Here is a 24,211-nt window from a genome sequence, read left to right on the forward strand (position 1 = left end):
TCACGCAGCTGCCGTGACTAGGCTGTTCAGCTTTAAGTCAGCCTGCTAATTACGCGGGTTTTCCACGCAGGAGTTTCCTGAATCTCGCCCCGGCTTAAACTAGCTAACAAGCGCCATTCTGCAGGCGAAACAGGCCAGCTTGATCCGTAAAGCACAGCTGTCAACTAATTTAAATCGTAAGGGCCTCTTTGAAATAGTGACTCGAAGAATCGAACACTTCTAACGATTAACCATTTTTTCCTTGTCTCTGTTAATTATTATAGCTGTAAGTTACACCGTGCGTGCAGGGCGCTATTTTTCTTATTTGGTTTTACAGCCCATCCTAACGTATGTATGCCGCGTCGTGTTTTATTTACATTTAATTATCACTGTGTGTTCATGGCGCAGCTTCTCTGGAGCAAGTCAAACCGCGTCGGCTGTGCGTGGAATGACTGCATGTCCAAGGCCAACACTAACATCTACCTCTGCAACTACTGGCCAGCGTATGTTCTCTCCTCCCATGTGCCGTAGTTCGTCTGCATCACAGAGAATGTGACTTCCGGTTAAAGAAAACAGTGAGCTGAAAGACACATCCAGACGAATTTAGATTCCGTTCTCATCGTAGTGGCCAAATTCTTGAATTAATTGAAACAGTTTAGTTTACTTAACGTGTACAGAAGTATTGCGAAGAGTTTGCTGGTCGCGATGGTTGCCAAACGCGTCCGCAGTGTAGTGCTACAATCACATGAACGATTCCGTTTGCCGGTCGCTCCTACCCCCATCGTTGCGCGCACTTTCGCCAACCGTGGGGGCGGTGCTCATACACACTGGCGCTCTGCAGTGCGGAAACCTACGGCGACTGCTGAAAGCTGAGTCGCCGCAGCATCGGGGCCCTTCAGGGGTTGACGGTAATGGATATTGCGTACTGGCGCTAGAAAACGACTTACACCCTTTAGACGACGTTCATTGCTTTCAATGCTCGTTTAAGCGCACCGTTTTCTGACAGAAAGCGTCTTCATAAGGGTGCCAGTACATGCGGCTTTGGCAACACGAATGATGTCACCTTTCATGTTACAGGCGAATATTTGCTGTAATAGAAGCACGGCTCGAGCAACGTGGGATATTGGTCAAGGCAACAGATACTCGACCGAAATTAGTCTCTCCATAGTTCACGCAAGTGGCGCTGGCATCTCCAGTAGTTTAATAACGATGAAAGCTCTGCAGCACTGTTTGCTTTTTGGCATCGGATCCCCTTTTAGAAACGCAATTCACAGTTGCACTTGACTTATGTCCAGCGAATAGACGACAGTGAAAACGCGTAGCTGTGTATTTCTTGACATCCCGTGAGGTCTAATCGTCCGAGCGACGTGCAGAGGCTAACACGCCCCGCACAGAGGCGTCAGCGAGCCGGCCGGAAAAAGAGAAAATTGACGGAAGTGAACTCGCTGAATCCGAGCGGCGTGCATACCGGTGACCTCTCTCTTCGACGCAGCGGCAACGAGATGGGCGGCCACGTGTACACGACCGGCAAGCCGTGCAGCCGCTGCCCAAAGGGCACCTGCTGCTCGCACCTCTGCCCCCAGAAGCCACAGCCTGCCTACAAAGGCCTTTGCTGTGAGTGTTGCTCGAAGCCGCTGTTTTTGTGATCATATGTAACTGCGTCGTTCTTTCTTTCTGAAGCTTGAGCGCATATTCAGGAGCCCTGTGGATTTTTCTTCGACTCTTCTCAAAGCTGTATACGGAGGAGCCCAGGCGAAAATGGTGGGCGTATGAAATTTTAACAAGCGAGCAAACACTACAAGACTGTGCAGTGCTGAAAAAAAAAATATATTGTTAGGGAACGTGTTCGTATAGTTTTTTTTTTTTTTTGAGGTTGTACGGCGTTTTTCTCACATTGTCATTTGAAACACCTGAGCGGCTGATCGCGGGTGTGTCGACCTTGTAGCAACACCCGCTCTCACGATATTCGAGGGCCCTGTTGCAGATAACTTCATATTTATTCTTGTCGATGCACCTCTTAGTTGTGAATTTTCTTCGCGTGGATCGGTTTATCATCTTGTTATTTGGGAAAGAATTCGGCGACACGTCCTGGTAGATTTCGGGCGGACGTTTATGTGCGTGCCTCACATTATTAACCCCAGAGAAGGGAGACCTGCCCGAGTGGCTCTATTAGAGTAGCATCCTAGTTTGCGGCAGCCACCGTAATGGCTCCGTAGTTACGGTGATCGGCTGCTAGCCCGAAAGACGTGGGTTTGATCCCGACCGCGGAAGGTCGCATTTCTATGTAGGCGAGCCATGTACTGTGCGATGCCAGTGAACGTTAAGGTACTGCAGGTGGCCAAAATTATTCGGCGTCCCTCATAGCCTGAGTCGCTTTGGGATGTTGAAACCCCTAAACCAACCAAAGCTTAGTTTTCTTGCACCGAAAGAACATACCAGGTCCTACTTGTCGGCATATGGGACACAAGTCCACTTCTCGTCAGGAAATTCTGACCCACTACATGACGTTTCGCTGGACCCGGTTTTATAGTGCAATGATGACGTAGGTTTTCTTTTTTTTTTTTTACACAACTACGGGCAGCTTTATGAAATGAGTGGCAGGGCTAACGAGAATTTTCTGCCGTGTAACTGCAAGAGGATCTGGCGTGGACGACTGTGGGTGTGATGCCGGAGGTGTTTAGTTCTCCTTTTTGTAAGGTTTTTGATTCTGACAACTGTAAATAAGTGCGCAATGTTCGAGCTAGCCCTGACTTCACTCTCAGAACCGCTTGGTTGGTATACGGCGGAAATTCTGGTTTTGCCGCCGCACGCGGCCTGCGACGCCTACGTTTTCAAGGATGCCCCTCCACGCTCCGCTGGCCGGTACCGCATAAGAAGCGCATTTTTTCGCAACGCGTGGATGGCTCGTCGTGCCGCACCATTTTATTTGCCCTTAAAGACGTTAGGCGCTATCTCATGGAAAATTAGCGCCGTAGTAGGTGGAAAAATTTAGACACAATAAGTTAACCTGACATCTAATTTTTTTCAGTGCTGTGAAAGTTCTCTGTGCTGCCTTTTCTGTTTCTCTCTCGATAGGACAAGGGTCTGTGGTCAGTTTCGAAATCAGTAGCTTGTAAAACCGGCGCCGCTAATTTTGGGGGATATTTCGTGCAGCATTCTAATGCGTGGTGTTTCTCACAAAGCGAACCGCGGGTTATGTATGCGTACATAAGGCTAGTTAACTTGTATTCTAACGAGAAAGTGAAATGTTTGCATTTATCGAAAAACGCTGGTACGATCCCGACCGCGACGGTCGCATTTCTATGGAGACGAAATGCTAGAGGCTCGTGTGCTGTGCAATGACAGTGCACGTTGAATAACCGCAGGCGGTCGAAATTATCTGGAGCCCTCCACCACGCCGTAGCCTGAGTTGCTTTGGGACGTTTAAACCCATAAAACCAAACGAACCAATCGCAAGGGCCCCGGGAAATCCAGAAATTAAGAAATAGCATTTTGGTAGCAGCAGAGAAAAACCAGGAGAGCAGCGTGGACATGTTTGTTACTCATTTGTGATGGAACAGTGCGGAACAACGGGACAAGAGACCAGCGCTGACAAGAGACAAGTCAGCGCTTGTCTCCTGTGCCGGTGCTTCGCGCTGTTCCTACACAAAAGAGAAAAACCTTAGGCTCTCTATTCACACCGCCCATACCACAAGCAGAGATGACAAGCAGAGATGACATCTACCAACTCTAAGTACCCGTAGCGTGGAACAATATGAAGCTCGTTAGAGGCGAAAGAAGCTAAGGAAGCCGCGTCCCGGCTTCGCCGACAGAGCGCTGCATTCCACTCCGATATCTCAGCGGGATTTCCCTATCTCCCCCCGAAGACTCGTACACATTTGTCGGCAGATTGCCCGCGAAGCTCTGCGAGTAGCTGTACTACAGCGGCGATACGATCCACACGCTTCGCAGACAGCGCAAACACAGCACGTGCGATGCCTTCGTGCGCGCGGCATGAAGGACGCTAGCGTATACACCGCGGCTACTGGCGCTAGAAAAAAAGCGTTGCTGCATGGAGGCGGCTGTGGATTTGTGCTGCAGATATTTGCGGTCCGTAGCTGTCGCCTGTAGAAAGCGCCAGGCTTCTCAAGCAAGTCATATTTCAAACCGCAGCGCAAAAGGCTTGGAGTCAGAAGAGGGCAATGACAGGAAAAGCGGTACTCTAAAGCTGCTTTCTTCCTTTATTTCAATCGCATGGCACCTGCGTCAGCCAGCTGTATATCTACACAGTAGTGAGGTGGCGTTCCTGAATTCTGCGTGGAATTGATGTCTCTTCAGGTTTTATGTATATTTATATTTTTCAGTTTCTTTAAGCTACACGCTGGTACGGACGCTGCCTTTAGGGTACTCGGTTTCCGGTTTACTCATAACTGCTCATAACTTCTTAATGGCCTCATAACTGCTTAATGACTCTAGCACATACTTTTCGCGCTGAAAGAACAGGCCAGCTTCAGGTTTGATACAAACTATGCACTGTTTGCAACCACTTGGATGCTCAGCCTCTAGGCTCTGTGTATTTTCTATCCCTCCGCTTTGAAATGAAGTTATTGTTACTACTGTCCACATAGGGAAACGTAAAAGGTTAAAATACAAAAAAAGCTCGAGGTTGCGACAAAATTCACTTTTGGTCATAAGGAGCAAGCAATATGCGAGGCGCTTTCGGTGCTTGGAGGCTGGCCGCATAGAGCACGATTGAGGGACAAGGCTTCGGCTTTAATCACCCGCCACGGTACCAGCCTCCGACGGAAAGGCGAAAGCAGAGGGGGCGCGCGGTTCCTACTGGCCCGCTTTGACTGCACCGTGATAGGGACATACAAATGTAGCTAAAACTGATACCCCTCTTCCCTCTTCGGGTTTGGCGAAAGGCTGTATTAAGGAATGCCAATTCACTTAATATTGTGCCCAAGCTGAGTGAGATGTGGACCATACTGGTGCACATACCTCACTAGCTGAGCTTTTCCGCTTTGGAGCGCAGTTTCGCAGCTTGAGGTCGAAAAATATATTTTATGGACGTGTAAAAAGCATGAATAGGCAGATGTTGTGGTGATTCCCAGTTCAGCTGTGATCTCACCGTAATGTGAGCGCCAGATGTTTCTTCGTTAGGTTTAATAATGCTTTTCTAAAGAAATATTTGTACGCATGCACTACTATGCGTTGCAAGCATTGCGAAAGCGAGTCATACGTGGAGAAATTGAAGAAAAGAAATGGCATGCCCAGATTGCCGGTAATATTTGTGGGATTGGGCGATTTCCAGACCAAAGCGGGTTTAGAACAGTTTTTGCGTTGCACACCCCATGTGGAGTGGCTGGGAGGATTGCACAGAGGCTGAGGAGACACGAGAGGTGTGGAGGAGTCACAAAGAGACGAGATTTGCTGTATCGGTTTTTGCGATACGCCTGACGCATCGCCTGGTTTCCCCGTCCGCATCCTGTGTACGGACGGCTGCGGATGTCGACATGATAGCGTTATCTTGCTGCGCATTGGGTGTTACGCTGACACAAACTAGGTTGTTTCATTTAATTTCAATCATATCACCCTCATTTCATTAGTGCACTCAACGCATCGCCCTTTTCATGTCGACCATGAGCACAAATTCGGATTCATTTTTTGGCGATAAGAATATTTTTTGTCTATTGTTTTATCCTTCGAACATCGAAAGAGTGAAACCACCTCACCGCAGCCATCGCTTGCATACCTGAGTATGAAGTCTGTTATCAGGCTCTGATGTGGCTGCTTTCTTGCGACAACACGGGCTTTCTTCGTTTTATGTTGTCATTATTCTTGCGTTTTTTAGCTGCTAGGAAATTTTGTCGCTTTTTGTCATTTCTTATTTTTATTCTTTTTGCACCATTTTGTATATATTGTTTGTAGTTTTTATTATGTCTTTCCGGTCTTGTTGTATATTGCATAGTATTATGTATGTAATATGAATATATTTCCTTTTATTATCCTTGTGCGTTATTTGCTTCTATTTTTGCAATATCGTATTTACTTTCATGCGTTTAAATTTCTTTCCATTTTCTAGCCGCTTTTTCTTTAGCCATGTAGCTTTGATACTTTTATCTACTTTTTTGTTTTTTTCCGCTCCCTTCTACAACTCCATCGATCATGAGGATACGGAAAGTGAATAAGTAAACACTCCATGGTGCCTCTTTATCTTTTGGGAACCTAAGAAATATTTTCTTGGTCACCAGAACTTGAAGGCAAAAAACTGCCGTTACGCAGAGAGATTTCATCGCCGCCTACTGTGTTTCTGAGATGTGTCTCTCGTCTTATTTTCTTCGATTCCTTCTTTCCCCGATAGATTGCTTTTCGTAGTGCCTGAACGTTTTGTTAATAGAGGAGCATAATCTCTGTGAGATTGTTGTGGGAATGAATGTAGACAGGAAAGGTGGCGGCCAACTCCTTTACCGTAGTGGCTAAGTCGTGTGATGTGAAGCAGCGTATTTTTGTTACGTTAGGCGCCTTTTTATTGTTGTGCTTGTATTTTGACTTACCCTTCACGGTGTACGAAGAGAGAGAGAGAGAGAAAACAGATTTCCTCGAGTAGCGTAAGAGACGCAACGGTTTTTGCCGAGATCAAAAGGGCCCTCCACTCCTTCCGTGGAAAGTGGCCCGGGACTATTCTCCGCTACTGTGCTTTGCTGAGCCATTTCGAAGTTTCATACGCGGGCAAGCTCAAAAGACAAAATCCGTATGACAATATTCTTCCTCCTATCTTACCTTCTATCGTTATTCAGAGACCGTTAGTGGGTTGCTTCAACCACAGAATACATGCGTTTCCAAGGGCCGGTGGAACTAACAGAAAAAAAAAAACGACGCCAGAACAGCCATATAAAAAGTACTTGGGCGTCACGGACCAAGACTACTCAGAGGCGCGATAGCGCATATCGCTTACAAATGGCGTGTTCAGGTCACGAATATCTCCAGCGAGTTGTTTCTTGATTATGATGTCTCTGCAGACGTGAAGTGGCTCGAGGGGGTGTTTAACCCGAGCCAGTTTTCAACAAGACTATGAAGCAGCACTAAAAATTGATGGTGCAGCTGACCTTACGGCCACGTGAGGTATTTCTTGCTAGCTGTGAATAGCAATAATGTTGAATTCAGCTCTCTCGTGCAAGGAAACTGCGCTCGCCATTGGTTTTTGGCTATGGAGCATAGAGATGTGCTGGCATTAATACTAACGAATTACTTTGTTAATAACAGCTATTTTTGCGCATGATAACTGCGTGAAAATGACGCCCGCCTACGGCTTGTCCCGGGCAGTACGTCTCAGAGAGACAGGATATATGACAGTGACTTATTTGTGGGACGCAGAAGTTTTGAGAGAAAAAGTAATCGAAGTGTATACCCACTATCTGTTATGCGTTTGCGATGCTAGACTTAAAAAGATGCTCTTTTGTGTTTTAAGTGAAGCAGCAGCGCATTTCTGCGGCATTGAGGGCACTCTTGAGCGCGCACCTTATTTCTTGTGTTGTTTTTTCTCTTGTTTATTTTTTGCAGTTGCTAAGTAGGAAGAAACAGCGGCGTAGTTCGGACAGGCCCCGCCGTGGACAGCGAAATAGGCTTTTAAACTAGCAATCACGGATGTCGCGTCAATAAACAAAAATACGGAGAATAGCTGAATGATGTCTCTTCTCTCCATGCCACGAGCAGCACTGCTTGCGTCGGCGTAGTAGTCGGCACCGCGTGCCAGAAATAATCGGGGGCTGCGTAAAAAAAAAAAAAGCCGTATCGTGGTAATTTGCGGTTCTAGTGATTGATGATTGATTGGTGTGTGATAGGCGATGACTACTTCATGAAATCACTTTAATTAATTGATTATTAACGAAATCAAAAATGAAAAAAAATTGAGAAAAGGGGGCTCATGCAAGAACACCTGTGCAGTGAGGTTTCGGTAGTCTTCGAAGTAAAATCAGGCGGCAGAAACTGGTTCCCAGTCCTCCACTCTGGCGCGCCCGTTCGGCGAAGCCTTTGTCGTACAATATTAGACATTCATTTGACGATACGTTTTCTTAGCACCGCGGGTTTTGTGCCTGCGGCACGGGCCGCCCATTGCGTGGCTGCTCCACTGGAGCGAATCCAGAAAGCCTTGCCCTGAAAGCGCACGTTACTCAGCGATTTGCGTTAGACGACCGTATGCGACTGCGCGGTCGGCTTGTTCATTTTGACCGCGGTCTACAGAGGCGGACAGCTCAGTCCAGACCACGCGTCCAGCAGCTGCAGCTGCGATGGGCGTCGCAACCAACGACAGCGCGCGCATTCAGTGCGGCCGCCGTGGCTTGCAAGCGCCCGCCGTCATTCACTGCGGGACCACCAGGTAGCGTCAGCGTAGTGCTTCTTTTTGTTTCGCTTTTCATTTCGCTTCCCGCGCGCGCGCGTCGGCGGCAGCTGCGAAGACAGCGCTGTGACGCGAACGCTGCTGGCAGCATTCGTCGCTTCCTCCTGGTCCTCTGCGGCCTACAGCTGGATTAGACGCCTATCAAGGTAAGCCGTCTCTTTTATTGGCGTGGATATGGCGTTCTATCTAAACGGGAGCAGCAATCTGAATGCGTCGAAAGCCAGTGGAGCAGTCGGACCCCGCGAGCGCGCACAGATGTGCGCGTCGGCAGCCGGTGTCCGGTGCTAAAATAATAGCGCTCCTCCTCCCCTTCCGCTGCCGTTGCACGAGGAAGTGCTGCTGGCGTTGCTCTCACGTCGCTCCGATCACTACTCGTCTACGCGTTTTCTCGTTCTGCTCGATCCGGCTCGTTCCGGCAGCAGGCGGCAGTTCACTGGTCGGCGCGTGCTTACTAACAGAACATAGCGATTGAAAAAACAAAACAAAAAAAAACTTGCGTACTTGAAAGGCGTTACGGGCGTCTTCAAAAACGTCGAAAATTGTTCCCAACTTTGCTCCCGTGAAGTCAGGTGCAGGTGTATACAGCGCTTTCGTGAAATCAGCAGGCATTACAGTACCGACGCAGGTTTGCGACTACGAGGATTTTAGCCTGCTCGTTCATTCCGTGTTCTGCATTCGAAGGTATGCGCATCGTGACATGGCCTTGTGGTTCGATGGAGGTGATGAGAACCGCAGTTTAATGGGATTTGAAGAGCTATGATTTTAAGCGAGACCGCGCACTGCTCTTACGTACGGTGCCCCGGGTGTTACAACATTGTGGTTTCCACACCAAAGGCGCAGTATCGTTTGTTATTGCATTCCGATTGCAATGTCAATTGTAACGTGGCTCTTTCGAAACGCGGGCGGAAGCCATTGTTCAAGAGCGCAAAATGCGCGCCTTGTGCTTTTTTGCGGACACTCATTGCGACACTTTGCTTAAGCGACAAAAATTAAAACTTGTTTTCAATGGCGAAGTTTAATTTACGTTCGCTAAAAAATTCGATGCTAGCCTGGAAGACGCATCTGCTGGCGGTATAAATTTACACTGCAGGTCAAAAAAATGTTTCCAGAAAGTGAGTGGCTCACGCAAGGGATGCAGCTATTGTACGAGTGTGTTCGGTATGTGAATAAATACGATACGCTTTACGAGCCTTTGTTTCATCATTGCTTTTCGTTGATCAAACCCGTGGAGTTCATTACTAATCGTGACAAAGTAACTGCCACTTTGTCCAAAGGAAACACGACCAAGCTAGTCGACTAAATGACATTTCGCTGACATCGTGGAATAATGACTCAGGGTGAGAGCGAAAATCGCTACAATGAAAAATGAAGCTCGGTTTGTGCGGGACTTGTGCATTCATTATTCTGTAATTAAAGTGAAATAAAGGCTCGTGAATGGCGCGAGTTTATTAATGTGGCCATCGTTTGAGGATGCGGCAGGAGACATTCCTCATATGCGACGTCGAATGAGGAGGGCTTTATGATAAACAACAAGACAGTAATGATTCAAGCAGAGAGGCTCAACGCAGCACGGAGGCTAATGTTTCGTCACTTTGTTTGGGTGCGAGAGCACCGATTCACGTGGTCTAACCGGCTCTCCGGGTTCATTTGAATAAACCTTGACCTTGAGGACGACCTTGGCCACACCAGAAATAAATGGAAAAAAATATTGCCGCACCTGGGATTCGAACCCGCGGCGCCGCGAACAGATCAGCTTCGCTGACCACTGCACGAGAGCAGCCGATTACACTTCGTGTTAAACTGCAGCGCACTCTCGCGCTATGCATTCGACATCGCCTTTACAAAAATAATCTATAGACAACCTATAGACTTCTTATAGACACTATTACCTTCCTATAGATGTTTCTATTTGTCTATTCATAGTCTATAGACTGTCTACAGACGAAAGTCAACTAAAAGTGCACGGCCATAACTCTATAGACTGTCTATAGGATTTGTATTGCCTATAGATTGTTTGCTAGAGTTTTCTATAGAGTCTATAGACTTTATCGATGGAAGTCTACGGACAGTCTATAGACTGTCTAAAGAAATTTTTGTAAGGGCGCCTTCATCAAATGATATTACTATCGAACTAATGTCTCCAGACGTGCCGGTGACCCGGTAAACGAAAACCATGCGCCAACCTGGCTAAACACATGCTTTCGCACGTCTGCTGGGTGTAACTGCATTAAAACTCTACCACTTTTTGGGATGTCAGCGAGACACTGCGAATAGCTGAACTGCCGTTACATTTAGAATCTGAACCAGGATGTTATTCAGAAGAGACAACGCAGGGACATCCGTTCCGTCAAATTAATGACGCATGACAGTTCACAACGTAGGCGAATTTCTAGAATGGCGAAGTCGTTTGCACATTTCCACCATACAGCCCCGATTCGCCCCCTCCTGACTATTTTCTTCGTGGTTTTGAAGAAAAGTCAGGGTGTCAGGCTTTTATATCCAAAGGCCTGAATAAAGCTAATTGAGCTACCGAGTCATGACTCGGGAAACAGGTTTCCATCTTTTTCTGATGCAGTCGTCGATGGCGTGAATGTAGTGGACTTTCTTGTAATGATTGTACATCGGACAGCGGTCCCTAATAGACGCGACATCAGTTATGGTGTACGCGGCTTGTATTATTAAGGGTTACACTAATGTTCCTTGTGAACGCTGTGACGACCCCGGAGGCATTGTTTTGTAATAAGGAAATTAACACCAGCGCGAACAAGACGGGACGTAAGGCACACAAAAGACAAAGTGCAGACTTCAACCGATTATAGTTGTGAAAACACGTGGTTTATAAGGCCCGCGAACTTAACAAGAAAAGCACGATCGCCATAGGGCTAGACGATAGAGAACAGCAGAATTTTACAGGAGAATCAGAGCCGGTGTGAAACACGAACATGCCCTTCTAATAACTCTTATCTCTTGTCTCGATAGCGATAACGAGGGCGAGCTAACGCAGTCGTCACACCTTTTTGCAATCAGGAAAGCTTCGATAACCTGCCTTTCAGTTTTGCTGCGTGCGTTAGAGAGGAAAGCGGCCTTGTCCAGGTAAGGAACGCAGTTGCGGCTGTCACAGCTTTTGCAATGCAATGGTAGATTGCTGCCTGTGCCGGTGTGCATCGACCTTTTATGCTCCAGGGCTCGCTCATTGAAGCACCGGCCGGTTTGGCCGATGTAAACCTACCCGCAAGATAGAGGTATCTGGTAGATAACCTCGGAGACACACCTGGTGAACTTGGTTTGATGATTTTTCTTGCACAGCCTGCGTTCTGTTCTAGTTTCTTTTCTTCTGAGAGCAGGGGGCATACTTTTTTCAGCTTACAAGGCGCCGAAAAAACGACACGTATTCCGTATTTACCTGCCACCTTCTTGCTGCTGTGGGAAAGGCAGTGAAAATATGGCATGACGAAGGGATGGGTCCGGTCTACGCATTGTACTTACCTTACTGCATTCTTCAGCCTCTGAAGAAGGCCTTCACATGAGCTGCGAATTATGTGCTGAGGGTAGCGCGCGGATTCGAGCCGCATAACTTGATTCTGGAAACTCGATGAAAGGGAGTGAGCACATGGCTTCTGAAGGGCAGACAAACAACAGGACTTGATGATGCTACGCATCACTAACTTAGAATGAGCATTTCTATAAGGTAAGAGACTTTTGTTAGACCTAGGACTGTAATACCAGCAAACATGAACATCAGAAAAACGCAATTTTATATCTAGAAACTGAATGCTGTTGTCTCTTGTCACTTCATGAGTAAAACGCAGTCCTTGCCACTCAGAGGAGAAGGTGGCGAGAATGCTAGCAACAGCGTTGTCAAGATCAAACCTAGAGCAGTTATCTAATATCACACTTGTAACACCGGTTCCTTCGAAAGCTCTTGTTTCAGGCGCCTGTCAAAAGACGCCATAAAAATCTCGCACAAAACAGGAGCATCAGAAACAGAGCAATAGTCTTGTTCACGCAGTTTGTACTCGTTCGCTTCATTATGAACCCGCCAGAATGTCCTTCAATAAATTAACAGCAGCAAAAACAAGACGTACCGCCGTCAGCGCGCATAACACGAACTCCCGAGTGCGCGTCTTGCTCTCATATTGCAGACCCTGAGCGGTGGGCGTTGAGTCCGAGACCATGCTACACGGTGTGTTTGCGGCGGCTGGAGACAGCTCGTGCCCTGCTTCCACCCTAATATTGTCTCAGGCCCAGCTGTCGACGCCCAGAGGCAGCTAGCCCATACACTCGTATCAATTACTAAGAACGTAGTTTTACAGAAGCATGATTCTGCATTAGTCGAAAACAAATGTGCAACAACATGGTCAATAGCGTAATCGAACGTGTTTCCTCGGCTCACAGCACGGAGTTTGAGCGTTTATAAAACATTGTGGTAGTAGTATGGACGAAATATACTGGCCTACTGCTGGTGACTCGTCGAGAGTGGTGACATTTGTGTCGCCTCATAGGCTTATGAGCGGACCTAATCGCCGTCTGTGTTTGCGTGAGCGCACGGTGACGTCATGTCGTATACTTACTGCTATTTGCAACCCAAAGCTGAACTGACCGTAATGAACGTCGATATTGCCGAGAGACTTTGTAATGCTCGTTTGTTCATGCTCGAAGCGGCCTGCGCGTGGCCTTCTCACTTTGTAATGCAAGGGGCGGCCAGAATTTTCTGAAAAGATTGTAGCCACGCGCAAATATTTCTACTGTGTTCGGGATCGTCCAAGGGGGTTTTCCGCACGCTATCTCGAAAGTTCTTCGTCACCTTTAAATTGAGCACGGCCTAGAGAGGTGGTGAGCCTGATCTTGGACGACATCATTTTCGTTGATGTTTCAAAGACCGCATTTTTTCCTGTGTCATGCCATCGGTCACCCGTCGGTTTACAGTGGGTACAAGCTTTCCTCTGGCTCAGCGTCTGCGGGGTGAAATGCTTGGAAAATGGGTCTCTGACCCCACCTTAAGATGTCTGCCGGGATAAGGTGGCCCCGACTGGCACAGGCCAGGGTTGTCGAGTGTTTGACGGCATCCCGTCTGGCGAGGAGGGAACATAGTAACAGAAAAAGAGGAGCACTCGCTTTTTACTTTTTGGCGAGTGCTCCTCTTTTCTTTTATTAGGCCAGGGTTAATTGGATCTACAGGGTGTCCCAGCTAACTTTAGCCAGGTTTTTAAAAATATGCCGTGGCACTCTAAGATAACGCGACCAGACCAAATGCATGTTGCTGGCTATTGTATGCAGAAACTCACACTATTTTTGTATTGTGTTTCATTGCATAATTATCCGAGATTAATTAACCAACTTCGCAAGGAATGAAGATAGGCTGAAAAATCCAGGACTGAAACGTCCAATTGAACAGCTTATAACTATCCATATATTATGTAACGGCTTTTTTTTCGCTCTCTGCAGATGCCCGCGAAATACAAAAAAAAAACCACGTGACACACTCGCTTGCGCGCCGCGATTGCAAGTGCTCTCAAACGTTCCGCGTAGGAACGAGCAGATCATTTAGCCCGGTGTGCTGCCGCTTAAAATGTGACGGGGCAGCGAAGCAGCAGCTTACTGAGCGATATAGGCCAGCGGTATGCTTACCTTGTGGTGCTTGATAGCGACAAGCAGACACAGACCTTATCGCTTGCGCTCGCGTAAATCGCACGGCCAGCGCCTGCGTCGCAGCCCTGCCATCATTTTAAGCAGCAGCACACCGGGCTAAATGATCTGTTCGTTCCTACGCGGAACGTTTGAGAGCACTTGCAATCGCAGCGCGCAAGTGGACATGTCACGTGGTATTTTTCTTGTATTTTGTGGGCCTCTGCAGAGAGCGAAAAAAAAAAAGCCGATGCGAAATAGCTGGAAAGTTAGAAACTGTTCAGATGGACGTTTCGCGGACTACTCTACTCTGCAACTTTCTCATTGGACTGTTTCACCTACCTTCGTTGCTTGCGAAGTTCGTTAATTCATCTTGACCGATTATGCAATTAAGCACAATAAAAAACAATGCGAGTTGCTCCATAAAATAACTAGCAACATGCATTTGGTCGCATTTCGTAGACAGCCGCGGCATATTTTTAAACCCTGGCTAAAGTTAGCTGGGACACCCTGTATATTGGAGAGGGCTTTGCCCTGCAGTGGGCGTAGTCAGGCTGGTGGTGATGATGATAATGATCCCACCTTGTGTAGAAGTAAGTACCTTGTGTCATGGCGCTCTTTTTCGAAAGATGCCCTTGTGCTATTAAGTCATCGTCTTCATAAATTTTTCTGTGCACCCAAGCTCACTGACTTATTCAGATAAAACGTTGTTTTAATAAAGCGTTCGCATTGGAAGGGTCAGTGCAAGCGGAAATGAAGAGCGCCGTCTGTCAGTAACTAGTGACAGGTGGCAACCTGCTCGCCGGGCTATGAACGACCTTTGTATACTAACTAGCATGTAACGAACCTTAGTACGCCACATTGGATATAAGATTTTTTTAGTGTTGACCTCGGATATAAAGAACTTAAAGTATGCCACCTATGTTATAACGAACTTTCGTATCGTGACCTCGTACATAACGAACCTCAGTGTACTTCATTTGGATATATGTCTCTAGTCTGTAAATCTCGTATATGACCAACATTTGAGTGCTTATGCATTCAAACTATCCGCCGAGGATCGCCTAAGATTTTTAACGCAATATCGTTAAAGGCCTCGTTCTACACAAAACCCAGTGTCGCCGTTGTGATAGAAAAGTCACGGGCTTGGCTCTGGCAGGTAATCGCCAGAGAACAACCTAGGATGCAGGTGGGCCACCTAGGTCACGTGACCTTGCGAGGTCATCACAATCTGCTCACCGGATAGTGAGCAAACTGCCCACCGGGGCAGGTGGCAGTTAAATGAATTATTGGTCGCTCGCGAACAGCAACCTGGCCCGCACAAGGCCCACCACTGGGAGCACCTGCCATCGCAGGCCAGTGGCGCATCGCTTAACCGCTGCACCACTTCGCCAGGAGGGGTATGAGTAGTCCCAAGGATCTATGAATGTAGAGAATGACCGTCTGCATATATGGGACTTTACACATTACGCTCTCGCGTCATACCCTTAAAGTGGACCTTAAATGTCCTTAAGTGTCCGCCGCGGTGGCTCAGTGGTTAGGGCGCTCGGCTACAGATCCGGAGTTCCCGGGCTAGAACCCGACCGCGGCGGCTGCGTTTTTATGGAGGCAAAACGCTAAGGCGCCCGCGTGCTGTGCGATGTCAGTGCACGTTAAAGATCCCCAGGTGGTCGAAATTATTCCGGAGCCCTCCACTACCGCACCTCTTTCTTCCTTTCTTCTTTCACTCCCTCCTTTATCCCTTCCCGTACGGCGCGGTTCGGGTGTCCAACGATAAATGAGACAGGTACTGCGCCATTTCCTTTCCCCCAAAACCAATTATTATTATTAAGTGTTCTTGTGGAAAACTGATCTCCCTTTCCTCTCTCCCCTTTCTATCTCACCCTCCGTTCCCCTTCCCACGTGTAAGGTAGCATACTGGGCGGCGCCTAGTTAACCTTCCTGCCTTTCCGTTCATCTCTCTCTTCTTAAGTGTCCCCTCCAATTTTTTTTCAAGATAGGTTCTGCGCGACAAGCAAGACCTCCATTGAAATTCATCTAGCTTGCTGCAAGTTCTGTTCTTTTTTTTTGCGATCAGTATTTTTCGCGCTTCCTCGTGGGCCGTGTTTCCTCTTTGTCACCTCATTCCCCAACAGTAATGCTTCCCGGCTATGCAGCAATATGCTGTCATGGACAAAAGTTTGCCGGACGCGGATTCGCGGGGAAAATTTTTTATCCGTTGCCTCGCTAGCCAGTCAGCTGGTATTTGTTGCAGCGGATCGTAACACGCGTATGTCTTCATTCATCTATGCTTTTCATTGTTCCAGTTTGCCTGACCATGCACAAATAAATTTATTAATCCTGGAGGAATTGGCCAATGCAAATAACAATTGAAAGATTACAAGTATTCTTTATTTGGTTAGCAATTTACCTCGGTTGCCTTCCAGTACATCACATGTACACCACCGTGCGCTTTAGCTATAATTCTCCCGAGGGAACCTGTACCTCTAGAATGGACAGCGCTGTTCACGGATAACTTTTAAATGCATTCCGAATTTAGCGAAATTTCGAGTACTTGCCAATTTAATGAACATGAGGCTAAAGTCGAGGCTAGTGTGTGAAAAACTGATTTTCTTTTGTCTGGTGACACGCAAAACGTAACCCCGCGCCGGAGACCGCTTAAGTAGTCGAGTAGTATAGGATGCGTGTTATCGATGGCGGTAAAACCCATCGACACACTTATTGGCGTTAATCCTTTTGACCCAAGTGTGCTATATGCGGATAAAAAAAAACAATAAATGAAGCCATTGACATCAGAAGTTAAATTTGATCAAAAATAGCGTCCTTATTGATATGCGCTCCACTTTTCACACTTTTTTTGGAGTGCGATGTGGTTGAAAACGACTAGCTAGGTGGAGCACGACACAAATCAAGAACACCAGGAGACCGCAGCGGTGGCCAAGTGGTTGAGCATCCGCCTCGTATGCGGGAGGTGCGGGGTTCGATCCCCAGTGCCGCCGGGTACCCACCGGTAATACAATGCTTGGGAAATGGGTCTCTGACCCCACCTTGAGAAAAAGAAAAAAATACCTTGTGACATGGCGCTCTTTGGCCATAGCTGCCCTTGCGCCATAAAAATCCATAATCATCCATAATCATCATAAGAACACCAGGATATGCGCATTTCCAGGGTTGTTTTTTGTTTACTACCTGCTGGTACTTGTTGATATTCTTGAACATTTTTCAACTTAATTGGAGACAATAGAGGAGTTTATTTTTCGAAATGAATCAAATCTCGAAACTGAAACTAAGTCAGATTATTGCGTAATGAGCAAATCCATGCATCTTTCTCTAGGGAAAACGATGAAAACGAAAGTTGCCCCGTAAGGTCTACAAACCTGCGCGAAAATCTTATTTCAAATAAAAATGAGGTAGATCCTCCTGATGTACAGATAAAAAATGAGCCAATTAAATCCTTTTTTTTTCTGCTTTAGCCTAACAGCGTGGGATGTTTCTAGCGCGGTTTCATTTAGTCCTTCTCCAGGGCTACTTTACGACCGACTCCGTAGGATATGAAGAAATCAGCGGAAGATGTGAAGCCCCCCCCCCCCCCCCCCGAAAAAAAAAACGAAAAAAAAACTACAGTAACGAAGGGATAATTATCCCCTTCGCCAACGAAACACGAATGCGCCTCTGCTGCACTGAAAGTTTAAGGGTTTGGTAGGGTTAATTGGCACTGGCTTCATTAATTAATTAATTTATTTATTGATACCCTTAGTTATTGATACCCCTATTATTACTAGCGAAGTGGCAGTGGTTGACAAGACTAACGGTTGTGTTGTCTGATTTTACCGTTTCGCTTCTGATCATGGATTCAGGATGCTGCAGTGAAGCAGTAAGTTTTAGATGCAATATATTCTAGCTATTTTTCTTCTTTCTTGCACAAGCGGGAGCACTAAAAGCCTGTCATCAACGTGTGTGACAAAAGCCTGCTCTTTACACTCACTTTACTATGTTGCTGAGGTGCAGGAGTGACCCTGTTTGCGCACAAGGAATGTTATAACTGCTTTTTTTGCTGAATTTACAGCATAATCATTCTCCATTTTTATAAGCAGAGCTTGAATTACTAATGCAGAAACGAAGTTCTCGGAAGAAAACCGGGCCAAATCTAGTTTGACATCAAGAAGAGCCTAATGCATAGTTTACATGCTGATTTTGACCAAATCATTTGCATAATTTTTCAGCACATGGTTGTGTAGAGTATCTTTCTTAGATTGAAAGCATATCATATAACAGCTCGGGTCGCGCTAAGTTTATGTGGATAAGACACTTTCGCGTTCTTCTCAGTTCCTGTTTAGGTGTATCTGGCTCATTTGGAAATAACAATTCAATTACAGCATCCTCATCCTGTTAAAATTAGTGTTGCTGATGCTTGTGTTTTGTTTAATGAAATGAAGCCACCAGAAGATGAGGTTTTACTCAATTGTTACCAACTTAATATCAGTGCGTGGTGCAGCAAAGGCGGGATGACACTTATTGCTGACAAGATATTATTTATGCAAATCACTGACAAAGGAAACAGTAACGCTTTCCCCTGTAGCCTCCCAGCACACCTCAGCACACCTCAGACTTTTGTGCTTCTGCCAGACTCCGCGTAGCCTGCACTAAGATGTAACATCGTAAGCTGGCCCCAATTCTTTTTGGTAGATTTGTACTAACGGGACTACAGACGGAAGCAAAGAAAACGGACACCAAATTGTGTGCTCTGCGCACGCCCTGTTTCCTCTTCATTTCGTCCGTTGTACTGTTAGCGCAATCATACTGTAAATAGTCTGCGATAAAGATCCTCGAAGCCGATTATATCTGGCTTCTTTGGTGGCAGTGTCTGAATGAATACCCAGAATTGCACATCTTTATTCATTAGAGTTTCCACTTGCTCCTTTCTGGTGTCGCACTCCATAACAAAAGCTGCGCTTCGGGGCTCCCCAGCTCAGGCTGGCATCTTCTAATACAAATATCAGCCATGCATGTTTGAAACATAAATCTTGAAACACTTGTAGCTCACCTTGCACTGTAAAATATGATCAGGCATAAAGTAGCTATAAAACGTAGTGTACATCAGCGTCCGGTATGCTGACACAGTGTGGGCTCATTGTTGTCCTTCCTAGTGCAGTGTCCTTTGTCCTCGTGCGCATGCAGGGCTCCACAATAAAAAAATTCTCTATCTCCTACGGATGCGAGGCTGATGGACTCATAGCCCGACAAGCGAGGTACCAGTACACAACTGGATAAGAGAAGGCGAAAATCGCTTCCGGGCTCACCAGACTGCTTTTGGTCGAGACCTTGCGAAGGCTTCGGCTCAAGCGTGCTAATGGCGTCTATAAGCATTTATAAGTAAAAAGGATGCAGAAACAAAGTACATGCGGCTGTCAGCCCTTCACCGCGCTGTACTTACACTGGTTTTGTAGTGCGAATGTTTACATGAGGGGGAAACTTGTGAACTCATTCAAGCAAAAAAAAATTAAGAGGTTATAAAGAAACAGGAGACATACACCTCCGTGTAACTGTTATATCTCTGATGAGCGCTCATTAAATATTGGCGTGGTACAAATTTATTCCGGAGTTGTTTAGCCACATTGCTTATTGCCATTTATGTCAGTCTTGACCGCTTTCTGGCGTAAAAAAAATAAGCTCTTGGGCCATTTCTGTATGATTTTGATAGGCAAGTCGCATTTCTCAAGTAACAACGTTGTATAATATTTCTTGAACTTTGGCTCTGATGTCAACTTTTGCGCTCAATTTTTTTTCTTTACCCAGCCGACAAGCTTATAAACAAAGGTACACTTCATTTTTCACATACTGCGTGCATTTGTGGAATATCTTCTTCAACCGCCTGAGAGTCGCACTGGGTGTTCTTGCTTTCCCTAAAGCAAAAGAGAAGTCACAGGGAATGAAGACCCGCCCACGTCATTGCTGGCTGTGGATCGTGATTTCTTCGCTTAATTACGGAGCTACGGATATAACGGCGTCGCTTGTTTGTTTCACCATGCAAGGCGGTCTATTTTGTGTTTCTCTTGTGCAGATGGTCCCTCGCGCAGCCCTGTGGCGCATCTTACGCGAGGCCCGCCTGTACAGCACCAAGGCGGCGGCGGATGGCGGAGCGAAGAGCTACAAGCTGCTCGTGGTCGGCGGGGGGTCGGGTGGAATCGCCACGGCCGCCAAATTCGCCTCCAAGCTCGGCAAGGGACAGGTCTGCGTGCTGGAGCCCCGAGATGTAAGCAGTTGCTTCGGCTGCAAGCTCGCTTCGTGGAACTCTCGCCGCTGTGCACGAGCGGCTGTTGCACTCTGCCGCTGGGAAAGAAATTACTGGGAGTCCAACAGACAGCCAGAACGCTGGCGTACATCGATGGCCGGAAAAATGCGAAAAAAACACGGCCTCTAGTGGCAGTCGTTAGCTCGCACTGGTAATTCCGTGCACGTCGTAACTGGCGTGCTCCTGGACATAACATTACTGTCACTGCATTGAAAATGCGTCGTATCTAATGCATGTTCAAAGCAAGGCAGAGTATGTTATCGCACCGGTTCTTCGAGGTGCACTCACTGTGGAGGGCTGCAAAGTATTTGGCCGGTTTGCTGACAGCTGCCTGCGAGAGAGGTGTAACTCTTTCTTTTCGGAAGGCGCACTGCTACCAGCCGCTCTGGACGCTCGTGGGCGGCGGCATCAAGCAAGTATCCGACTCGGTCAGACCCATGGCGGACGTGATGCCCAGGCAGGCCGAGTGGATCCAGGACGCGGCAGAGGCGTTCGTGCCGCAGGAGAACACCGTGGTCACCAAGCAGGGCATCAAGGTGGGCGCCAGGAATGACACTGGCTTTGTCTTCTGAAATGCTTCTCTGCAAAACATACAAGTTGACCGCAGCTCGCATATAGCACATGTGCTTCGGTATTTCGGTCTTCTAAATTAAACCGGCCTTTTCTCGCGGTTCCACAAGACAGGACTTTTGCCGGAACTGCACAAGTAAAAGATGGATACATTCTTGGCTGCCAGTGAAATTGAGGTCTTGACGCTGATATCTATTTGAAAATTATTGAAAGTTAAAAAAATACAGCATTTTTTGCCGTGGAGCCGAAGCAAAAGGTGACATACAAGTCAGAAATATGTACATAAGCTCCACAAAGTACAATTTAGCTTTTTTTCTGAAAGTGAACAAAAAGGATGAATGATCTATTATATCATGTGTGCCAGGGTAACTGTTCAAAAGATGGGGAATTTGCCATGGAACTATTTACATTCCATACGCAGTTCGTATTCGAGGTTTTATGAACTTAATGTTTGTGAAGGCGTAATGGGATCTGTATTAATGTATCGATTTAAAAACGCTCCAAAGTTCGTTTTTGTTGTCGGTATATAAATTCTGACAGTCGCTGGTTGTGGAGGGCTCAATATTTGGTATTTGGATTTTTTAAAAGTATCCTGAAACAGAACCCTATCTCGACCTATTATATCTGAAACGAAGGCCTTTTTCTTTAAACACACATATATATACATGACGACATCAGTGCTAGCCCGTTAACATTAACCCAGCAAAATGTATTGTGTGCTTGCATTCGACAGGCCAGCGAAGAAGCTGATATCTCCAGGTGCAGTAAATTTTAAATCATCTATATTTTTTTTTCTGCGATCCTCAGTCGCTTCAATGCGTTAGAAATATTCAACCGCGACATCAAAATGCAGGTGATAGTTTCGACCTGTCTTGGTAAGTGCAATTACTTTAAGCCACGGCGTTTCGTCTCCTTGAAGGAAAAAATATACTCAGCAGCATTGGTATAAACGTATGGTTCAAGAGCCGGTGCCTTGATTCGCGAATGTAACACGAAGGCGGCGCAAAAGGAGACATGGAACGAACGCCGCCGCTCCGGACGTTTTTCTGCGCCTTATCTATGGGTGCTTGTCTTTTTTCTTTCCCTATTCGAACACATCGGTACCAACAAGTGTGTTTCTGCAATCTTTTCTTGTTGTTCAAAAGTAGCATGATACTCTACTGCATGCTGCTCAAAGCAGGTCAGTGCCATTGTTAAGGCGCGCTTCTTGTTTATTCACGCTACTACTTTTGTTTGCTTTTTCTCTTAGATCAAATACGACTTCCTTGTCGTTGCCATGGGGATTGAAGTGCGCTTTGGCTTGGTAAGTGCGCAAGGTCTTCGAATATCATTGGTAAAAGCAATGCAGTCCTATTGCTAGTTGCCATTCAAGCAGTACGGCTTGGAAAAGTGAGAATAATGGGTATGAGGTTAGTGTTCAATTGAAGCGACAGGAGCTCTATTCTAAGCACTGAGGGGGGATGTCACTGCATACGTGACCTATTATTCCTGAATAGGATAACCAGCACAGGCGTAATCACATGCGCACTTGAGTGGGACTTGCACACGCTAGAGGCTACGCTGCACCCCCATTGACTTCAATACGGTCGCAATCTGTCCTTTACTGTAAATGTGTAACGAATTAGAATCGACTGGCGGGAAGAATTTAAAAGCTAGTTTTTTGCCCAGAAATGCATCTTTTGATGGCGGACAAATCTAAACACAGGCAGAAAGAGGGAAAGAATCAATTTTTACCGGGAACAGTAAATGGCTTGACTTGTCCTCAGTTTCCCTTTAAGTGGATGCCTGGATATTCTGTAATGTGGGTTAAGAGGGGCCTTTTATGCTTCTAGTGTTAACAGGAGTTTGATGAAGCCCTCGCGTGTTGCAATGTTCTGTGAAAGTTGGTTTAGAGCTAATATATATATATATATATATATATATATATATATATATATATATATATATATATATATATATATATATATATATATATATATATATATATATATATTACTGCGACAGCATGCCTTTGGTATAAAGTAGTATTCTGCAGATAAAGGTACACGCCGGATTCCCGAAGGAGCTGAGAGAACATTGTACTTCTACAATCCAGCCCACATATTTTGCAATCTTTATTAGTAATTCTGAAAGGACTCAAAAGGCTTTACATGTTTTTGTGGAGAGGCACCGCAAGTATGTTTGCTCGTCTTTGTGTGCCAGGTGGACGGATTGGTCGAAGGCTTGGAGACACCGTATGTGTGCTCCAACTACTCGTACGACACGGTCACCAAGACGTACCAGGCCATGCAGGAGCTGAAGGAAGGCAACGCCATCTTCACTTACCCAGCCACGCCTGTCAAGTGCCCTGGTGCGGCGCAGAAAATTATGTACCTGACAGACGCCGACCTCCGAAAGGTTTGTGCCGTACTTCTTTGGATCTCTCCAAAGCTTGGTGCTCAGGATAACATGGCTGCACCCATGTTTGTGAATTGTACCTTTTACTTAATATGTGCCTTTCCCTGACTATTTGTCTTTTTCTTAGTGGGGGCACTAAACTGGAGCACTTAAAATTCCTTTAAGGAGAGGTTTTGTTCATACCTGTTGCGAAACGCTATTCAGGACATCTTCTGTGCCCATGTCTTTAAAACCTACGAGGTGTAGGCGGCGGCACGTACGATAGTAGATTTGGCAGTGCCCCATTACATTTGAGGAGCTCAATAAAGGACAGGAAACTGAACCTCGGTATTTGACCCTACCTTGAGCAATCGAAGATCTTTTGTGCCATGGTGCTCTTTAGCCATAGGTGCCCTTGAGTCATAAAAATCTATAATCATCACCAGGAAACTGAACCTGACGACGTTTACCGCTGAACAGATATTTTGCTTAGTCGAGGACGACGTCGTTAGTGCTGGAGCAATAAACGACAATTTGAAAAATATCATTACGGAGTGCACAGTAGAAGTAGAGCGTAGAGTAGCTAGATAGGTTACTGGTAATTTCTCTTAGGCGACGAAAGATTAAAAACGTGATTAAAAAACGCCTGAGGCATGAAAGCCCCCTAACCCCATAGAGAAAACTGGCAGAGCTGTCAAAGTTAATCATTAAGCGTAAGATAACCCGCATAAGGCAGTATAATATGCAAATAATCGAGTAAGAGCTATAGAACGCAGGTAGCCTAAAGGCGGTCAAAAGAAAATTAGCCATAGGCAAAAATAACGTGTGCGCGCTAAGAGACAAGGAGGGTAGTATCATTACCAATGTGCATTAGATAGTTAAGGTAGCCGAGGAGTTCTACACAGGTCTATACAGTAGCCAAAGTAATCGGGATGTCTGTCCTACAGAAGCAGTAGTGCAGAGAAGTTGGACAGCCTGCCGGTAACAAA

At 46.3% G+C, this 24,211-nt stretch overlaps 2 protein-coding genes across 5 annotated transcripts in view; both read left to right on the plus strand.

Moving 5' to 3' along the window:
- Positions 1-7,638, plus strand: part of LOC144094538 (venom allergen 5-like) — a 32,964-nt gene extending 25,326 nt beyond the window's left edge. For all 4 annotated transcript variants that reach the window (XM_077628452.1, XM_077628455.1, XM_077628453.1 and 1 more), the window contains 3 exons: positions 388-482; positions 1,472-1,593; positions 7,522-7,638. In XM_077628452.1, the coding sequence (XP_077484578.1) occupies positions 388-482; positions 1,472-1,593; positions 7,522-7,532 (228 nt within the window). In that variant the 3' untranslated portion in view covers positions 7,533-7,638. The remainder of the gene's footprint in view (positions 1-387; positions 483-1,471; positions 1,594-7,521) is intronic.
- Positions 7,639-8,357: 719 nt separating this feature from the next.
- The window catches only part of LOC144136249 (sulfide:quinone oxidoreductase, mitochondrial-like), a 30,634-nt gene continuing 14,780 nt past the window's right edge, over positions 8,358-24,211 (plus strand). The window contains exons 1-5 of the mRNA XM_077668440.1: positions 8,358-8,505; positions 20,046-20,237; positions 20,642-20,812; positions 22,096-22,149; positions 23,049-23,243. Coding sequence (XP_077524566.1) covers positions 20,046-20,237; positions 20,642-20,812; positions 22,096-22,149; positions 23,049-23,243 — 612 coding nt within the window. The 5' untranslated portion in view covers positions 8,358-8,505. The remainder of the gene's footprint in view (positions 8,506-20,045; positions 20,238-20,641; positions 20,813-22,095; positions 22,150-23,048; positions 23,244-24,211) is intronic.

Source organism: Amblyomma americanum, chromosome 6, assembly GCF_052857255.1.
Source record: "Amblyomma americanum isolate KBUSLIRL-KWMA chromosome 6, ASM5285725v1, whole genome shotgun sequence".
Lineage (NCBI taxonomy): Eukaryota > Metazoa > Arthropoda > Arachnida > Ixodida > Ixodidae > Amblyomma > Amblyomma americanum.